Raw genomic sequence first — 21,003 nt, 5'->3', positions numbered from 1 at the left:
TGTTTAAGAAACAAGCAGGCCTATTTAGTGGGATGGGGCTTGTTTAGAAAAGAAGTTCTTAACTTTTATGACAGACTCCTTAGAAAATCTAATCCAAGTCATGGACCCTCCCCCAAATGCAAACATTCATACAAATATAAAAAGCTGCATACAATTTCAGAATTCTCAGAAATCTCAGTGGACATATTCAGTAAGCAGCTGAATACTGGGGCTATTCTTGTTAAATGATGGTAGTAATGTCATCTGCTCTTATTTTCACATATCAAAGTTGGTTGTTGGGTTTTTCAAACATTTGCATTTTGACTTTAATTAGGCAAAAATCTGATGTCAGTGAAATAATCCATACCACAGCAAAAAAAAAAAAAAATCAGTATGGTTTATAACCATAGTTGTGGTTATGCTGTGACAATGAATACATTTTAATTTTACTATCTTTAGCACTTTGAAGGTATTATAAATAGGTAACATTTACACATGTGATATATGGTAGACAGTAAAGCTATCCGTTATATACCACGGAATTGTCCAGTTAAACAAGCTACCTTATGCATATCAGTCCTCTTAAAACATTGTCACAAAGAAAGCTGTAAAAAAATTGCCACAAATCAATAAATTCATAGTGTTTTAAAAAAATCAAATTAGATAATTATTATTTTAGATTTAATATATCATTTTTGTCCCTTGATTAAAGAAAGAAAAGAATGTAAGATTTAACATTTAATACATACAGCACTTGTTTAAGTGAGTTAACTAGATAGTCACAGTTTCTGTTTACTTTTAAAAATTAGCTCAAAAAGATATTAAGAAGGAATCAAAATTGCTCAAGAACTTAAATGAGCAGAACAAAATGCAGGAGTCTAAAACTGGAAACATATTCTTAAACAAACAATAATATTGAAAACCATTTCCTTCCTTACTTTGCCACAAAGACCTGGAACCAGACTTATGTTCTCACTGCCAAACTATAAACAATGTTGATGCCCGGTACCTGACACTGGACAAATGGGGTTTTAACAGCTACTGCAGGAGGCTGAGAACATACACAGATAAGAGAAAGTTAGTCTTTAAAACTCTAATCCGAAACTCAAACATTTTTATGATTAACCCATAAAGATAAATTTACAGGAGAGGAAGAAAAAATATCACAAAACTAAAGGTATATTTAAAAGATGTATGACTGGAAGAAAAAACAGAATTTAAGATAATTCTGTTTTAAAGATTTTTTTCCCCACCTATTTTTACATTTGCTAAATGCATAAGCTACTAGGCTGGCACACCGTCTTAGTCATAAGTGACTGAAGAAGTGAGTATGCGAACCAAGGACAAACCACATACAGGGTGGGAGATGCACACGAAATTGCCTGCTGGGAAAGCTCTGCTGAATGGGGACCGCCTCCATTCCTTTGACTTTAACTATAAGACCAACCAGACTTTTTTTACTGAAGAGTTTAAGCTCAAGGCTTGTAGCAAGATTTAGTGGCTATTAATGAGAGTGAAGCAGTTGGTATTAAGAGGCAGAAACTGAAACAGAAATGCAGAGGGAAGAGAAAGTAGCCAAGTCCCTATTATGGTGGGACATAGGGTAGGGAACTCTTGGTGGGGAAAAAGAGATGACTAGGTCACTAGGGCTGTGCAGGATTTTGGACAACCTTCCAAATTCCAGAATCCATACAAATGCTTATGATAATTCAGTTCTACAGAGAGCCTATGCTCTTATGATGCCTGGCTACACAGCCAAGGTTGTTTAGCCATAATTATCCTACAAAATATATCCAATTCTTTGAGAAAACTGGCATGAATCTTCATTCCTTACAACTCAAAGGGTTTAATACTTATATTATTAAAATAATATAGTTTAAGTGTAGGAAATATGGAAAATAGAGAAAAGCATGAAGAGTAAATGAAAAATCAACTATAAACCTGAAAAAACAATGAATGGTTGCTTCCAAATAACACACTGTTCTTTGAGAAAGATCACTTAAAATATCAAATTTATCTTAGCTCCATTATCAATTGTTCTGAAAGTCTCCTTTGGATCATTTATCTTTGTGATCACTGTTTTAATCCATATATTAGCATTTAGACAGGTGGGACAGATGGACAATATCTTAAAAAGAAATACAAATGTATAAAAATGTACCCATTATATCCCTACTGAAATATTAATGATACAGAAACTAAATTTAATGTGTTCATTTTTATAATAACTTTAAAGAATTCATGTTTAACCAAAAGTGATCTACAAATCACAGAAAGTATAAACCTAGTACGAAAAATATTGGCCATTATTAAAATTTGTTTTCTTTCTCTGTCCTTTTAATGTTATTAAATACGTCTCCTAAACATGATTTTAATGGCTACATAATGTTACAGAGGGTGAATGTACCATAATTTATTTAGCTATTCTACTTGTTGACACTTAGGGGTTGTTTCCAAGCTTTTGCTATGATAGAGTACCTGTTTATACATAAGTTTATACATGATTTTTCCTATATCTGATTATTTCTTTAGATTATGCCTAGATGTGGAATTAATTACGGGGCTAGGGTATGAACTTCTCAAAAGTTTTGATATATATTGCTCTCCAGAAAGCAGTTGTAATGAGACTGTACATTTTACAGCACCTCTGCCACATAATAAAATTTTTTAACTCAGGTAATATAAATAATTCTAAGCAATTATGAATCATTTAAGCAATTACAAATCATTATGTAAAAATCAATATCTTGTAAAATTGGAAAATGAATTGCCAAGACAGGAAGCATAAAATGGGTTATGATGCCCACAAAATGAAATATTGATGTGCTTTTGCATCCTACCCACCTATATACTTCACTTCTACATCTGCCAGTGCCTGCAAACAGTTCGCGTAAGTTACTTCCTCAATGTCAAGCATTGCAATATTATCGTACACCTGTTTGGTCTGTGCAATGAGCTCCTCAGTTCTTGTTTTAATTTGCTCTGGTGAAAGATCCCATCTTAAAACATTTCTGCCAGCTGCAGTATAGGAAGACATTGCCTGAAGAGGAGACATCACTTCTTTTCCTAAAGTCATTCTGAATAAAATCCTGGAACCACCAATTCTACGAAGAATCAGAAAAAAGATAAAAATTAGGCATTTTGTTGGTCCAAAGTCAACACACAAATGTGTATTATCTAATTAAATTTTAAAGTAAAAAGAACTTTTTACTAAAATTGAGCAAATTTCTTTCAGGTGAATACATATGCACAAAACTAAAGGCTCTTTACTTTCTTGTTTTCTTGAATAGTTACAGAGTTAATGGAATTTGGACTTTCCAAACACTGAATTGCTTATGTAATTAAATCATATAGAGAAATAAAGTTAGGTGTCAAAGACATAATAATTGTCCTTTATAAATTAAACCAGTAATCTTTCTTACTTAAACATTTTTCCTGTGCTAATATCCACCTACTATGTATGTAGAATCAATATTTTGATATTCAGCAAGGAAACATTTTCAAAATTCTTTCTATATTGAACAACAATTTAAAAAATGTTTTACCAAAATTTCATGTAAATCAACTATGGCAATTTGAATTTAAGACTTAAAAAATAAAATCTGGTATAGCTATGGTATTATCCTAAAAGATAAAGGAATGATACCAACCGTTTACCCACTTAAAACACTGAAACTAAAAACTGATGCCATATGTGTGTATATATATTTATAATATATAATTCTAGAACTTATAAATAAAAATATTATAATTAATAGCTAACATTTATTGTGTTTAGGCACTGTATTAATTACTTTCCATTTATTAACTCAGTCCGTACAACAATACTATGAGACAGATACTGTGGTTGTTTCCATTTAGCCAAAGTAACTAAAACACAGATAAGTAACTTGCCCAAGGCACACAGCTGGCTACATGGTGGGAACTAGGATTAAAAACCAGGTACTACAGATCCAGAACCCACTCTCTTAACCACAATACTAAACTTAATTCCTATTATCTTACAAGACCCCAAAACAACCATAGGCAGGACAATATTCCCTTTTAACAGATGATGCAGTTGAGACTCAGAGAGGCTAAGTGACTTGTTTAATGTCATTTGTTCAACAGATATTTATGAACATGCACTGTGTCTGGTCATTGTGACAGGCACGAAGGATAAAAAGGCAAATTGATTGGGACCCTGCTATTTATATCATGGAGAAGACTAATTGATAAATGGGTAATTGTACTGCATTGAGATGAGTGCCAACAGGGAGAACTCTGAAAGAGCACAGAAGGAGCTTTTCCAGAAAGATTTTCTATAAGGAACAGTGAGCAAGCCAAGATCTGAACAATGTGCAGAAATTATCCAAAGATAAAAGGTTGTAAGGAAAGAAAAATCTGAAAAAGTTAAGTAGGGACTAGAGAATGAAGAGCCTTGGGAATCATTTGAGTTCAAACCTACTCTGAAGGCAGTGAAAGAGCCACTGAAGGGTTTTAATCAGGTGAGAGATGAGAAAAGACATGCATTTTAAAGAAATCGCTCAAATTATAGTGAGTTGAAATGTTTAGGAAAGAGACATCATTCCCAGAGAGAAGCTATAATGGTAACTGGGGCATAATATTATGGTATACCTAACTAGGAAATAGGGGGAATTGGAGTGATTTAGTAGATATTCACTAAGAAGAATCAATATGAGTTGGTATTGAATGGATGTCGGGAGGAGGTGAGATACTCAAGGATGACGTCCAGGCTTCTGTCTTGGAATTGGAGGGATGGACAGAGGCTCTGTCGCTAAAACAGGGGACTCAGATGAAGGAGGAGGCTCTCTGGTGGGACAAAGGGAAATTCAGTTTTGGACGTGCCAAGTCTGAAGCGGCTGTAGCACACATAAGTGGAATTCATTACTAGTAAATGTAATTGGAGGAGACTTCCCTGGTGGTCCAGTGGTTAAGAATCGGTCTTGCAATGCAGGGGACGCCGGTTCAATCCCCGGTTGGGAAACTAAGATCCCAGATGCCGTGGGGCAACTAAGCCCACGTGGCACTACACAGAGCCCGTGTGCTGCAACTAAGACCTGATGCAACCAAAAAAAAAAGGGAGTGAATAACAGTATGAAATGTTGTACAAATCTCAAGAAAGACACAAGAGTCTCTGTTGAATTCAGCAACAGGAACGTCATTGATGACTGGCAAGAGCAGTGTTGGGGGGTGGCAGAAGTGCAAGTCAGATTACTATGATCGAGGGCTATGGAGATGGTAAAGAACCGGAGAGAGTGCACCTCAGCAACTCTCCATAGAGCTGGCTGTGAAAACAAGGAGAGCTAACGCAGTATAAGGGGCTGAGACATACAAGGGTGCATTTTTAACATAGGAGAAGCCAGAATACTGACCCCCTTTAACTGTCTCTCTACAATAACTGATACTGTCTATGTGAAACATACTGGTTGATGGTTACACTCAAGGCTGGCAGATTATTTTCCAATGTATTTCCACATTTCTCCTTCAACCAGTTGAGTTATATACTCACCAAGAGTCAAGTTCAATTGCTCCAAAACCTGTTTATGCTTACTATACTCATTTCCTTTTAATTATTTTATTTTATATCAATTTTTTATTGGAGTATAATTGCTTTACAATGTTGTGTTAGTTTCTGCTGTACAATGAAATGAATCAGCTATATGTATACCTGTATCCCCTCCCTCTTGAACCTCCCTCCCCACCCCCATCCCACCCATCTACGTCATCACAGATCACTGAGCTGAGCTCCCTGTGCTATACAGCAGGTTTCCACTAGCTATCTATTTTACACATGGTAGTGTATTTATGTCAAACCTAATCTCCCAATTCATCCAACCCTACTCTTCCCCCCGTGTCCACATGTCTGTTCTCTATGTCTGTGTTTCTACTCCTGCCCTGCAAATAGGTTCATCCATCTGTAGCATTTTTCTAGATTCCACATATATGCATTAATATACAATATTTGTTTTTCTGACATTTCACTCTGTAAGACAAACTCATCCCTACATTCACAGAGATGTGGATGTAGGTCCATCCACATCTCTACGAATGACCCAATTTCACTCCTTTTTATGGCTAAGTAATATTCCATTATATATATGTACCACATCTTTATCCACTCATCTGTTGATGGACATTTAGGTTGCTTCCATGTCCTGGCTATTGTAAATAGTGCTGCAATGAACATTGGGTACATGTGTCCTTTTGAATTATGATTTTCTCAGGATGTATGGCCAGTAGTGGGATTGCTGAGTCATATGGTAGTTCTATTTTTAGTTTTTTAAGGAACCTCCATACTGTTCTCCACAGTGACTGTATCAATTTACATTCCCACCAACAATGCAAGAGGGTTCCCTTTTCTCCACACCCTCTGCAGCATTTATTTTTTGTAGATTTTTTGATGAAGGCCATTCTGACCAGTGTGAGGTGTAGTTTTGATCTGCATTTCTCTAATAATTAGTGATGTTGAGCAGCTTTTCATGTGCCTCTTGGCCATCTGTATGTCTTCTTTCATGAAATGTCTATTTAGGTCTTCTGCCCATTTTTTGTTTGGGTTGTTTTTTGGTATTGAGCTGCATGAGCTGTTTGTATATTTCGGAGATTAATCCTTTGTCCGTTGATTAGTTTGCAAATATTTTCTCCCATTCTGAGGGTTCTCTTTTTGTCTTGTTCATAGTTTCCTTTGCTGTGCAAAAGTCATTAGGTCCCATTTGCTTATTTTTGTTTTTATTTTCATTACTCTAGGAGGTGGTTCATAAAAGATCTTGCTGAGATTTATGTCAAAGAATGTTATTCCCATGTTTTCCTCTAAGAGTTTTACATTTAGGTCTTGAATCCATTCTGAGTTTATTTTTGTGTATGGTGTTAGGGAGTGCTCCAATTTCATTCTTTTACATGTAGTTGTCCAGTTTTCCCAGCAGCACTTATTGAAGAGGCTTTCTTTTCTCCATTGTATGTTCTTGCCTCCTTTGTTATAGATAAGGTGACCATAGGTGCATGGGTTTATCTCTGGGTTTTCTATCCTATACCATGGATCTATATTTCTGTTTTTGTACCAGTACCCTACTGCCTTGATTACTGTAGCTTTGTAGTATAGTCTGAAGTCCAGGAGCCTGATTCCTCCAGCTCCATTTTTCTTTCTCAAGATTGTTTTCGCTATTAGGGGTATTTTGTGTTTCCATACAATTGTAAAATTTTTTGTTTTAATTCTGTGAAAAATGCCATTGGTAATTTGATAGGGATTGCACTGAACCTGTAGATTGCTTTGGGTAGTATAGTCATTTTCACAATATTGATTCTTCCATACAGGAACATGGCATATCTCTCCATCTGTTTGTCATCTTTGATTTCTTTCTCAGTGTTTTATAGTTTTCTGAGTACAGGTCTTTTGCCTCCTTAGGTATTATTCCTACCTAAGGTATTTTATTTATTCCTCCTTAGGTATTTTATTCTTTTTATTGAAATGGTAAATGGGATTGTTTCCTTAATTTCTCTTTCTGATCTTTTGTTTTTAGTGTATAGGAATGCAAGAGATTTCTGTTCGTTAATTTTGTATTCTGCAACCTTACCAACTTCATTGGTTAGCTCTAGCAGTTTTCTAGTGGCATCCTTAAATTTTTCTATGTACAGTATCATGTCATCTGCAAACAGTGACAGTTTTACTTCTTCTTTTCCAATTTGTATTCCTTTTATTTCTTTTTCTGCTCTGATTGCCGTGGATAGGACTTCCAAACTATGTTGAATAACAGTGGCGAGAATGGACATCCTTGTCTTGATGTTCCTGATCTTAGAGGAAATGCTTTGAGTTTTTCACCATTGAGAATGATGTTTGCTGTGGGTTTGTCATACATGGCCTTTTTTATGCTGAGGTATATTCCCTCTATGCCCACTTTCTGGAGAGTCTTTTATCATAAATGGGTGTTGAATTCTGTCAAAAGCTTTTTCTGCATCTGTTGAGATGATCATATGGTTTTTATTCTTTAACTTGTTAATATGCTGAAGAATCCTTGCATTCCTGGGATAAATCTCACTTGATCATGGTGCATGACCTTTTTAATGTGTTGTTGGATTCTGTTTGCTAGTATTTTGTTGAGGATTTTTGTGTCTAAATTCATCAGTGACATTGGTCTGTAATTTTCCTTTTTTGTGATATCTTTGTCTGGTTTTAGTATCAGGGTGATGGTGGCCTCCTTGAACGAGTTTGGGAGTGTTCCTCCCTCTGCAATTTTTTGAACGAGTTTGAGAAAGATAGGTGTTAGCTCTTCTCTAAATGTTTAATAGAATAGAATTCGCCTGTGAATCCATCTGGTCCTGGACTTTGTTTGTTGGAAAATTTTAAATCACAGTTCCAATTCCATTACTTGTGATTGGTCTGTTCATATTTTGTATTTCTTCCTGGTTCAGTCTTGGAAGGTTATACCTTTCTAAGGAGTTTTCCATTTCTTCCAGGTTGTCCATTTTATTGGCATAGAGTTGCTTGTAGTAGTCTCTTATGATGCTTTGTATTTCTGTGGTGTCAGCTGTAATTTTTCCTTTCTAAGTTTATTGAGTCCTCTCCCTTTTTTTCTTGATGAGTCTGGCTAATGGTTTATCAATTTTGTTTATCTTCTCAAAGAACTAATTCTGAGTTTTACTGATCTTTGCTATTGTTTTGTTTCTATTTCATTTATTTCTGCTCTGATCTTTATGATTTCTTTCCTTCTATTAATTTTTGGTTTGCTTTGTTCTTCTTTTTCTAGTTGCTTTAGGTGTAAGTTTAGATTGTTTATTTGAGATTTTTCTTGTTTCTTGAGGTGAGATTGAATTGCTATAAACGTCCCCCTTAGAATTGCTTTTGCTGCATCCCGTAGGTTTTGGGTTGTCATGTTTTTGTTGTCATTTGCCTCTAGGTATTTTTTGATTTCCTCTTTGACTTCTTCAGCGATCTCTTGGTTATTTAGCAGTGCACAGTTTAGCCTCCATATATCTGTGTTTTTTACAGTTTTTTTCCTGTAATTGATTTCTAATCTCATAGCATTGTGGTCGGAAAAGATGCTTGATACAATTTCAATTTTCTTAAATTTTCCGAGGCTTGATTTGTGACCCAAGATGTGATTTATCCTGGAGAATGTTCCGTGTGCACTTGAGAAGAAAGTGTATTCTGCATTTGGATGGAATGTCTTATAAATATCAATTAACTCTATCTGGTCTATTGTGTCATTTAAAGCTTGTTTCCTTATTTATTTTCTGTCTGAATGATCTGTCCATTGGTGTAAGTGGGGTGTTAAAGTCCCCCACTATTATTGTGTTACTGTCCATTTCCCCTTTTATGGCTGTTAGCATTTGCCTTAGGTACTGAGGTGCTCCTATGTTGGGTGCATAAATATTTATAATTGTTATATCTTCTCCTTGGATTGATCCCTTGATCACTATGTATTGTCCTTCCTTATCTCTTGTAACAGTCTTTATTTTTTTAATTATTATTATTATTTTTTGCGCTACGCGGGCCTCTCACTGTTGTGGCCTCTCCCGTTGTGGAGCACAGGCTCCAGACACACAGGCTCAGTGGCCATGGCTCATGGGCCCAGCCACTCCGTGGCATGTAGGATCTTCCCGGACCAGGGCACGAACCCATGTGCCCTGCATCGGCAGGTGGACTCTCAACCACTGCGACACCAGGGAAGCCCAACAGTCTTTATTTTAAAGTCTATTTTATCTGATATGAGTATTGCTACTCCTGCTTTCTTGTGATTTCCATTTGCATGGAATATCTTTTTCCATCCTCTCACTTTCAGTCTGTATGTGTCCCTAGGTCTGAAGTGGGTGTCTTGTAGGCAGCATATATACAGGTCTTATTTTTGTAGCCATTCAGCCAGTTTGTGTCTTTTGGTTGGAGCATTTAATCCATTTACATTCAAGGTGATTACTGATATGTATGTTCCTATTACCATTTTCTTAATTGTTTTGGGTTTGTTTTTGTGGGTCTTTTTCTTCCCTTGTGTTTCCCTCCTAGAGAAGTTCCTTTAGCATTTGTTGTAAAGCTGGTTTAGTGGTGCTGAACTCTCTTAGCTTTTCTTGTCTGTAAAGCTTTTGATTTCTCCGTTGAATCTGAATGAGATCCTTGTGGAGTAGAGTGTAGACTTTTTCCCTTTCATCACTTTAAATATATCCTGCCACTCCCTTCTGGCCTAGTTTCTGCTGAAAAATCAGATGATAACCTTACGGGGATTCCCTTGTATGTTATTTGTTGCTTTTCCCTTGCTGATTTTAATTTTTTTTCTTTGAATTTAATTTTTGCCAGTTTGATTAATATGTGTCTTGATGTGTTTCTCTTAGGGTTTATCCTGTATGGGGCTTTCTGCACTTCCTGGACTTGGGTGGCTATTTCCTTTCCTATGTTAGGGGAAACATTTCTTGTATTTTCTTGATTTGTGCCTCCATTCCATTTCCAAGATTTTGGATCATCTTTACTATCATTACTCTGAATTCTTTTTCAGGTAGGTTGCCTATTTCCTCTTCATTTATTTGGTCTTGTAGGTTTTTACCTTGCTCCTTCGTCTGTAACATATTTTTTTGTTTTCTCATTCTTTTTGATGGGTGGGGCTGTGTTCCTGTCTTACTGGTTGTATGGCCTGCGACATCCCGCACTGGAGTTTGCAGGCAGTTGGGTAGAGCCAGGTTCTGGTGCCGAGACGAGGACCTCCAGGAGACCTCACTCTGCTTAATATTCCCTGGAGGCTGAGGTTCTCTGGTAGTCTAACAGTTTGGACTCGGTGCTCCCACCATAGGAGCTCAGGTATGACCCCCAGCCTGGGAACCAAGAACCTGCAAGCCATGTGGCATAGTGAAAGAAAAAAAAAAAAAAAAGGAGCAGTAAAATAACAAAGAATAAAAAATAAAATTAGAAAAATGAAAAATATATTAGGAAAAATAAAAATATAAGTGAAGTAACAACAACAAGATAAAACAGAACAACAGAAAAAAAAAGGGGTGGGAGGAGCAAGCCAAAAGGAACAGAACAACAACAAAGAATAGAGAATAAAATAAAAGTAGAAAAATAAAAAACTTATTAGAAAAAATAAAAATATAAAACAGAACCACAACCTAAAAAGAAAACAAAAAAAAGAAAAAAAGGCCAGGGGCTTCCCTGGTGGCGCAGTGGTTAAGAACCCACCTGCCAATGCAGGGCATGTGGGTTCAAGCTGTGGTCTGGGAGGATCCCGCATGCCACGGAGCAGCTGAGCCTGTGTGCCACAGCGGCTGAGCCTGCGCTCTAGAGCCCGCGAGCCACAAGTCCTGAGCCTGCATGCCACAACTACTGAAGCCCACGTGCCTGGAGCCCATGCTCCACAGCGGGAGAGGCCACCGCAATGAGAGGCCCACGCACCGCGGCGAGGAGTGGCCCCCACACGCCGCAACTGGAGAGGGCCCACGTGCAGCAGCGGAGACCCAACACAGCAAAAATAAAATAAATAAGTAAATACATTTATTAAAAAAAAGAAAAAAAGGCCAGAAAAGGCCTTGGCTGTGGGGGGTGGAGCTTAGGCAGGGGGCAAGGCTTAGGCAGGGGCAGGGCCTAGGCTGGGGACCCACACAGCTGGAGGGAGGTAAGGCCCTGAGTGGAGATGTGGGGGTGGGGCTTAGGCTCAGCATGGCGAGAGGGAGCCTTACAGGGAAGACGATCAGGCCTGGGACCCGCCTCCCGTCCCACTTCCACTTCTCCTCCCCCCGTCCACGCCCCCCCCACGTCCTACCCAGTTGCTCGGGGGTTCCTCCCACACCCTTAGGTGTCCATGGTCCCCCACCAGTGCCTGGTAGGTGCCCTAGTTGTGAGGAGACTCGAACTCCACATCCTCCTGGTCTTCCATCTCGACTCCACCCCTCTATACTCATTTTAACGTAAGTTAAATATTTAACTGATTAAATACATGCAAAAAGAATGATCTGTTTTTTCAGTAAACTATCTTGGGAATACTTTAAAAAACACAGTTACTAAAAAGCCAACCAAAAAACTGATGTTATAGAAGATTGAGAAAAGAATTACAAAGATTCAGAAGGCTTCTGAATTCAGATTACTTATGTGTGTCTGGAGTGTTCTTGCTTCACTTTAAAGAAACTGAAACTAGAAATGAAAATAATGCATTTCTGGTAGAGTTTATTCAAGGACAGTGAGGAATGCCAATCCAGCGATTCATCCTTAACCAAAAGGCTTTGGTCTTACCTCAAAATATTTGAAAATAAATACTCATTTATGTTTTCTTTGAATACATTGAGCAATTTAACATTTTTTATGATTCTATTTGAAACAAATTTTAAAAATTAATTATTAAATGGCATAAGCACGGGGACTTCCATGGTGGTCCAGTGGTTAAGACTCTGTGCTTCCATGCATGGGGGCATGGGTTTGATTCCTGGTCAGGGAACTATGATCCTGCATCCGCATGCTGCACGGTGCGGCCAAAAAAAAAAAAAACACGTATGGAGCAAGGTCTTAATGGAGGTAGGAAGAAATGGCATATATACCATGAGCAGAGCAAATTGTTTTAGATAGGAAGAGACTACAGTCTCAGTAAAATCAATGAAACAGGTAAAATGGAAGTAGTTAAGTTATAGTTAAAAAAAAAAAAAAGAGATGTTTGAATTTAAGAAATCAAAGATTAAGCCTGACAAGAACCAGGATACTTTCTTGGAAGTGGACTGATATAAATGAGTTGAAGAGTGCAAAGAACCGACTGTCTACGTGAACACTGGCATCAGCAGCTTGATGGCTGGGCCTGGGAGTAGAAAGGAAGACTGAACCAGGAACCAAAACCTTCAAAAAATGGAGGGGACCAACCAGGTGGGTGGGAGAGGACATCATGAGCAGGGTCCCGTGAGCCTTGAAGGTGTTTTCACACCATGGTGAAGAAGTGTTGGTCTGGGAGTATAACGGGAGACATGGTGGGAGTCGGGCAACAAAGAAGATGTGGATCTTTCCTCCTTACTTAGTGGTATGGGGTGTAGAAGAACCAGAGATGGGGAAAACTTTCCTCAGAGTTGAGTGGATTTCAGTAAAGGTTAAGAGGAGAAGAGAGGATCCAGAGAATATGAAGAAATGGAGGAGTCTGTTTACTATGGGACAAGGGCTCCAGAAATAACAAAGGAGGAGTCCGAGTACAACCAATAGCTAAATATGTGTTGGCTGTCCAGTCATTCACCTCTTCCCCATCTGATTACATACACATTTTCTTCCCAGTACCCATGCCTCCCCAGCAAAGTCCATGAACTTTGAAGGTGGCTGCCCCCACCCTCAGAACTCCTGTGAGAGAAAGGGGTCTCATTCCTATTGAATGTAACTGAGCAAGCTGGTGTCCTTGACTGTAGCTGGCATCTATCTTATGAGAAAGAGTGGAACCTGACTTATGATGAAATAAACACTGTGACTGGAAGAATAAAGGAAACCAAATATTTACTGACATCACTGATCCCTTAGATCAACTAATTCTGAAGGCTGACCTAGAGCTAGACTTTCTAGTTATGTGAGCATATTGTTTAAAGGCAGTTTGAATGTGTTTTTATGTTATTTGCCTCATACAGGATCCTAACGGAAAAAGGAATGAAAACTGATAAAGGAATGAGCACAGAAAAAACAAGTAAGGAGGTCAGAATATAAGAAATGATGGATGACTGGAGGGTCTTACAGGCTTGGTGGTGACCTAAAATAATAGGGATGTGAAGTTCAGTGTGTTGGCTGAAAATTTCCAAAATAATCATTCCCACAATCCCTCATGGATACACAGAACTGAGGTCTTAAACAAGGAGTCAGCCACGGAAGTTGCAGTACAGGTGAAGGGACTGGCCATGGGATTACTGAGGTAGGGAACAGCAAGAGGGAGACGGATGAATAAAACATAAGATTTCTGCATCTCAATACCCTGCTTTTTTCACCACTCCTCTTAGTACAAACCAATTACTACGAACAAATTTTCATAATTGTTAAACATTATTGTTAAGCTTTAAAAGAAAATTATGTCAAACATTTCACTGATAAGATGACCGCCACTGGTTTTCATTTACTTCCGAACATTTATCAAAAGGTTGAGTGTTTGGCCACAGCACACCTCAGTTAAACTGATAAAGATGTCAGCAGCAAAAAACAAAACAAAACAAAAAGATGTCAGCAGCCCTACCTTGGCTGAACAGCTATATCAATAATCACCCTTGTACAGTTTCTACTGCAACTAATATAAAGCTACCCCTTCCTTAAAGTAGTATTATTCCCTAAATGTAGAAGGGGTAAGAAGAAAGGAACAGAAGTTAGAAATCATGATTTCATGGGTCAACAGAACACATGAAAATTTTTATCTTATACGTTCTTTTCTTGCCTCCTGGGATTTTGTCTTAATTCCTTTCAGGATTTATAATTCTTGTTGCCAAAGAAAAGAAATGGAGACAGAAGGATTCCCTTATACTTCTAACAAAAACATTTTTATCTATTGAGAATTTTTCTCCCTGCACTGTCTCCGCTTTTCCTCTTGCACAGTTTTTTTTGCTGAGTATCCCTCCTTTTCTCCTTTATTACGATTTCAAGCTCATTCAGTACTTCGGATGCTGGTACACTGATCTCTTCCTCCCCTTCAGTGTCTCTGCAGCCCTGGAGAACTGCACTTGGGTGGGAAAACCAGTGCACCTGCAGTCATTCTAGCAACTGTGCTTGTACCCTTGAGAATCTGGTGAGGATTTTTTATTGACTTTTTGCAACTGAGAGCTACAAAATTTGAAAGCAGGCAATACACCATGATCTTGTCTTTCTTTACAGGAGTTATTACCTGCAATTATGTGAACATGGAAATCTAGATTAAATCCGAGATTCCTACTGTCTGATTAAACTGTCTGATTAAACTCTAGGCTTTTTTTTTCCCCCTACAAACTCCCAGGCTCTCTATTATTTCAGTCCCAACTACACCTTCATTTTCTCCTGTCTTTAAAGCACTTTCAACACACAACTCTGAATTTCTAACCAAGAAATAATACAGAATACGCTACTAGAATTGACAAGAAGATGCATTTGTTAGGGTTCTAGTCTCCTATGTCCAAAAACCAAATAAAGTATTTAGGCAAAGAAAGCAAGTAGTACAGAGACTGAGATCACCAGGCTAAAGAATTTCGTTTGGACAAATGAGCATGCTACAGTTACTGTGAGTTAATTAGTGTCCTAAAACTTTAGCAAAACATCTTATGGAATGTACTTTCAGAAATGTTCTGATTTGCTTGATTCATTTTCTTCTGAAGTATAGTTTAAAGGCCTCCAAGTCCTCCCATCAAGGCGTCTTTGACCGTTCCAGTTCATACAGATCTGAGCTTCTATCACCTTTTATCTGTGCCATTCATTTTAGACATTTAAATTACTGTCATCCACCTGTTCAACTGGTTTGTGTATGTCAAATCAGACTAGGACTTGTCCAGCACGATAACCATTGTACATACCTTGTGTCACAACCCTAGCACATTGCTGAGCAAATAGAAGATGTTTTATGTATTTGAAATGAGATGGTACTGACGTGGCTAAAACATTACCACAACACCATCTCCCTTCATCATCACAAATAAATGTCCATACAGGAAAGTGTGTCTTATTAGGGCCAGGACTAGAGTGAAACTCCACTACGTAAAACGTCACAACTTCCATTTCCCCAGACTTTACATTTAATCCATGCTCCCATCCTTTCCCTATAGTGTTACTGTGTTGTAGTACACATTTTGCATGGCATTACCTGAAATTTGCCCCAATTCTTTAAAGTACTTGGCAAATATTCCTAGTATTTACTTTGGAACTAATGTTTCTCTACAAGCTATGAAGGTTGCATTTCATCAACCCCTTCGACTGGAATTTCTATATGTTTCTTTTAGTTATTTCTCATCTGGCTATTTTGTCAGAACCATTTCTTTTTAATCTTGATCCCTACTGATCACAAAGTTGTCATTTTCAGCCATTGATTCAACTAAATCGCCCCTCTCCTTACAATTTACAGGCCACAGCTCAAGTCCAGGTTCCTTTCATCAGAGCACACGGGGCTCCGTAGTTTTGGATTTCACCAGTGCCAAAGCCCAGTCATGCACCTCCCCAAGGCTCACCTGTTCTTTTAGGCACTTAGCCTACTTCCACCTTGAAGCCTCCAGCCAAGCAGCACTTTATCCACTACATCTATGCTTTCTAATACAGTAGCCACCTGTGGTTACTTAAATTTAAAGTAAATAAAATTAAAAATTCAGTTCTTCAGTTGCACTAGGCACATTGCAAATACTCAATAGCCACCATGGCAAGTGGCTCCCATAGTGGACAGCACAGATAGAGAACATTATCATCAATGTAGAAAGTTCTAGTTAACAGTGCTGCGCTAGATGATCTCATTGTAGGAATGAGATGTACGCCTGTATCCTCCTACAGGTATCCTTTCTCTTTTCCACTTGCAAAGCAGTTCCCCTGGTGTCTTCTTTGGAGGGAAGAAAGAACAGAGAAAGTGAGGAAGGGAGAACTCATTTACTGAGTAGTTCCTATGTGCCAGGCAGTGTTAAAAATACTTATTTAATCCTAACAACATTCTGAGAAATATGTCTGAGGAAGCACTATTTTTAAGAACATCAGTGTAGAAGAAAAGACTTTTAGTTCTTTCTACAAGAAGCAGGGCCAAAAGGTATCGACAATATCATTAAAATATAAAAAACACTTTTTTACAAGATTGTTTAAATTCCACAAATCCTTTATTTTTACAACTGAGAATCAATCTTAATAAGCTGTGCTTACCAAGATAGAAAATTCAAGTTACAAAATTTTACCTGAAGGTTCTTGGTACTAGTCCCTCAACGTATCAAACATATGTGAACTTACTGTTTTCTCTCTGCTGTAAGTGTCCTGTTATGTCTCACATTCCTGCCAATGTCCCAAAGGTTAAAGTATCTCCAACTGGTGAACCCATCCCAGACTCCCAGTCTCTCTCCTGATACTCAAGTTTCTGTATATCCTCAACCTCTTCAGAGCACGGTCTATTCCACTGTCTTAATTGAAACCTGGATCCGTGCAGAACCCATCGCCTTCCCCAGGATGTGTGCTCATTCTCTCAAGCTCCTCATGCTACTGGGCCTTGTGAGAGGGTGAACTTTCTCCTAGATTCCCAACATAGTTTCCAAATCATTACTGTGCTACAACCGTATTCCTCTGAGGCTGCTGCCTTCCTGCAATACTACTTGCTATTATCAACCAACCTCTTTGCCACCCCCTCACATTTATCAAGATTTGGCTCTACACTCTTTTCCATCTTAAGCTCCAAAATCATCCCGGGAAGACTCTAAGGAGAGATGGATGAGCTATACCACTCCCTTAACTTCAGTTTCTTGACCTACTTCACTCCAAGAACCTTCATGCTTACTCTGCTTACCACCACTTGGAGATGCTCCTAAGAGATGATAAATTCTGATATTCTACTCTCTGATCACAACCTTCTATCTTTTCAGCTTCCATTTCTCTACTCCTATGATTCTTATTTTTCTATCTCCTTTAGACCTCAGGTCCTTTGATCCTTCTCTTTCCTCACTCTACTAGGCATCTCCTGTAGCTCCCCTTAGACCTGGGAAATGACTGCACTTTAGAGGGGCTCACTTTGGCCCTCTTGCATCTGCACTCTGATCAAAAGAGCTGAGAGGAGGTGCCCAGGCAGAGCCTCACACCTGCTGACCACACAACCATGCTTTGAGTACCCAGGATTCCAGAATCCCTTGCTCAAATGGCTCCCAGAGCCTATGCGGGTCTCTTCCCTGGATCAGTCCTCCAGAAGTTGAACTGTACCATTGGTGTGTACATCTCTTGGACTGAGGGGTGGTCATAGGTAGGAGAGGGTGTGGTTGGAGCTTGGACTTACAGGTGGAGATACCCATGCACATGTGAGGCCCCTCAAGGTAGAGGAGGGAGCCTGGGTGGTCTTCCAATTGGACTGCTCTCCCACGTTGCACAAATGTCAAAGCGAGCCTCATCTATCAATCCAACATCTTTCACTAAAACCCCAACTGCCCTGCTCCTAGTCCTTCTGCTATATCCACCTTCAACACCTCTGCCCAGGACCATTTTAACCAGCCACCTTCCCTATTCTTGCATCCAGATTTCTGAACAGGGCTATGGATTTTGACGATATTATATCATGGTCTCTAATTTGAGCTGAACACTCAAGACTTCAGGAAATCCATCCATAAAGGTCTGCCTCCCATTTCCCACACCAGTTACTTCAAACCATGACCAGCCTCCCCAAATTTCTCCTCTCACTGTCACTAGCTGACCTTGCTGCTTACATTCCTGAGGCCATCAGACAGAAACTCCCTCAACTTGCCACCTACAAACATAGCTACATCTGTATCATCTTCTCCTCTGTACTCCTAACTAGTATAATGGGCACCTTGTTCAAAGCCAATTTCTCACTCTGTGCTTGGGTCCTATCCCATCTCCTCAAGGACATCACTCTGAAATATTATTTCTTTTAGTAGAATCTTAAATGTCTCATTTGTATATTGCCTCTTTATACACATATACATGCTTGAGCGCTTAGGTTTCTTCATCTAAATAAATCAAAATCTTCCTTGATACTGGGTGCCCCACTAGAAAACACCCTATTTCTCCCCTTTCCTTCATCCCCAAGATTTTTCAGAGTGGTCTAGCCAGCCCTTGCTGTCTCATGTCCTCAAATCTCTTTGACTCTTCAACCTACTTCAGTCTGGGTCCTGGCCTCATAAAAGATGAAAACTGCTCTCAGCAGGGTCCCCAATGATTTCTAATAAACCCAACTGACATTCTTCAGTACTTACCTATCTTGACTTTTTGTGATATTTGAGTGTTGCAATTCCTTCTTTTCTTACTCCCTCTGTTTTGGAATTTTTTTCTCCCTTAGCTTCTGTGATAATGATACTCTTTTCATTCTATGTCTCTGGCTGTATCTTTACAATCTCGATCATCTGCTCTTTTCTTATCCTCTTCCTTACAATTCTTTAGTGATCCTCAGGATTCAGTTCCATGCCCTCTTTTCTTCTCTTTTCATTTTGTACACACTTCCTGGGTATTCTGGTCCACTTGCATGGCTACATATACCACCTGTAGCTAAAGACTTCCACATCTGTATCTCTAGCCCAAACCTCCTAAGTTTTAGACCCGTATAGCTAACCCTATTGGACAGCTCCACTTGGATGTCAATGGTCACATCAAACTCAGTATGTCTAAAATCAAAGTGACCATCTTCCTTATTTCCCAGAACCAAACCTGTCTTCCTCCTGTATTCCTCATCCCAGTGAAGATCACCAGTGTGCATTCAGTTGCCCAAGTCTAGGAGACCTTTCTGGACCTTTCTGGATGCCTTCTGATCGATTTTCCAGATTGCCTGCAGAGTAATCTTCCTGAAGGGTAAGTCTGATCATGGCACTCCTTCAGTGGCGTGGTTCAGGATCAAGTTTTGACTTCACTGACTTCAGGATCAAGTTCAAGCTACTTAATAGGGCCCTCTGGATCTGCCCCTGTTTTGCTGGCTTTCTCAGTGCCACCTTTCTGCCCTCAAATCTATGCTCTAGGCATCAATAACTACTTTCACATCTCCCTAAAATTGTTAGGCTTTCTTCAGGCCTTTGCAGCATTTTCCCTCTCCCTGAAACACCTTTCTTCTTCCTTACCTAAGGATCATCACCTCTTTCATGTCTCACTTATCTTTCAAATCTCAGTTCAGACGTCATCTTCTCCAGGAAGGCTTCTTTGACTACCTCCAGCTGTTTCAGAAATTCTTTCTCTGTGCTACTAAACTATCCTACATGTACACTGACCAAAGAACTTATCGCACTGAAGAGTATTCACCTACTTACTCAGTTGTGTCTCCAGTATACCCTGAGCAGGCACTGGGTTTTAGTGATATTTGTAGACCCTGAACCTAACATAGTTTGTGGTACATGTATATTTTAACTGTGACAAGTTTACCCAAAAAATTCCACTTAAAGTTATTTGTTTAATACTTATATTATCTACATGTCTAATACACAAGTAGTTCCATCTGAGAACATTTAACTTCCATGGAGCATTATACAGATCCCTGATCTGCAATGAGGGAATACAGACTGGACAGAATGGCATATATTGGATACTCAAGTATCCTGAATATTGCTAATAATTCTTCTTCTGAATGGACTGCTGCACTAGGGAATCAGACTGAGGAGTAGTACTCACCAGTTATTGAGCCTCCCAGTTTGCATACTTATAGCCCCCTAACAAAGCTAAGCATCTGGTATTTGAGCCACTAGTGTTCCAGACAACAGCTTTTTCATTTGCGGACCTTTTAATCTGACTTAGGATCAAACTGTTTTATGAACAGAATGCTCTGGAATTAAATGCCTTAGAATAAGTCAACTTTAACAGCAAACAGAGAATCACATTCTTAGCCAAGACTGTTTCTTTTAATGTTCTTTAGTAGAATTAATGTCCAGAAAGGTCATACCAGCTTGGTTTCTAAGTTTATAGAAAATGTAATTAAAATATGACAAAATATATTTACATCTCTACACATTCCCATCTTCTTTCTCTCAGTTTTAAAGAAAGATGTGTTCCCCAACCTATGGTCTTCAGCTTTGAGTCCTGTAATTTTCTCAGGTACTGACTACACTGCCTTGCCTATCACTAATTCTTCCACATCATTCCACCAAAAGTCCTCTGGCAAACGTCACTTTGCTATTTTCCTTGTCCTTCTTCCACTTTTCTGACCATTTCTTCTCAGTCTCCTTTGCTGGCTTCTCTTCCCGTACCCATTCAAAAAAGTTGGGTGTTTCCCATGAGTCCATCTAGATGTCAAGCTGGAACTCCAGACCCACAGATATCTCAAATGCAACATGTTCAAAATTTGGTCTTTCTCATGACTTCCCAATCTCAGTTTACCACTCTTCACCTATGCTCCTAAACTAGAAAGTTGTTACACATATGAATGATGAGTATTATCATCACCCCTAAAATTTATTAACAATTAACGTGCCAGGCACTATACCAAGAGTTTA

The 21,003-nt window shown here is 38.8% G+C and overlaps 1 protein-coding gene across 5 annotated transcripts in view; it reads right to left on the bottom strand.

Annotated features, from left to right (window-relative positions):
* Positions 1 to 21,003, bottom strand: part of NLN (neurolysin) — a 99,563-nt gene that overhangs the window by 58,803 nt on the left and 19,757 nt on the right. For 2 of the 5 annotated variants that reach the window (XM_029217221.1, XM_029217222.1), the window contains exon 2: positions 2,824 to 3,083. The exons of 1 other annotated variant lie outside the window; for it this stretch is intronic. In XM_029217221.1, coding sequence (XP_029073054.1) covers positions 2,824 to 3,083 — 260 coding nt within the window. Of the gene's footprint in view, positions 1 to 2,823; positions 3,084 to 21,003 lie in introns of those variants that run through there. 2 more of the 5 variants (XM_029217223.1, XM_029217224.1) reach the window with 2 other exon arrangements.

Source organism: Monodon monoceros, unplaced genomic scaffold (assembly GCF_005190385.1).
Source record: "Monodon monoceros isolate NGI ecotype Baffin Bay Population unplaced genomic scaffold, NGI_Narwhal_1 Super_Scaffold_12, whole genome shotgun sequence".
NCBI classification, from domain to species: Eukaryota; Metazoa; Chordata; class Mammalia; order Artiodactyla; family Monodontidae; genus Monodon; species Monodon monoceros.
Note: the sequence above shows the minus strand (reverse complement) of the source record. Positions and strands in the feature narration are given on the sequence as shown.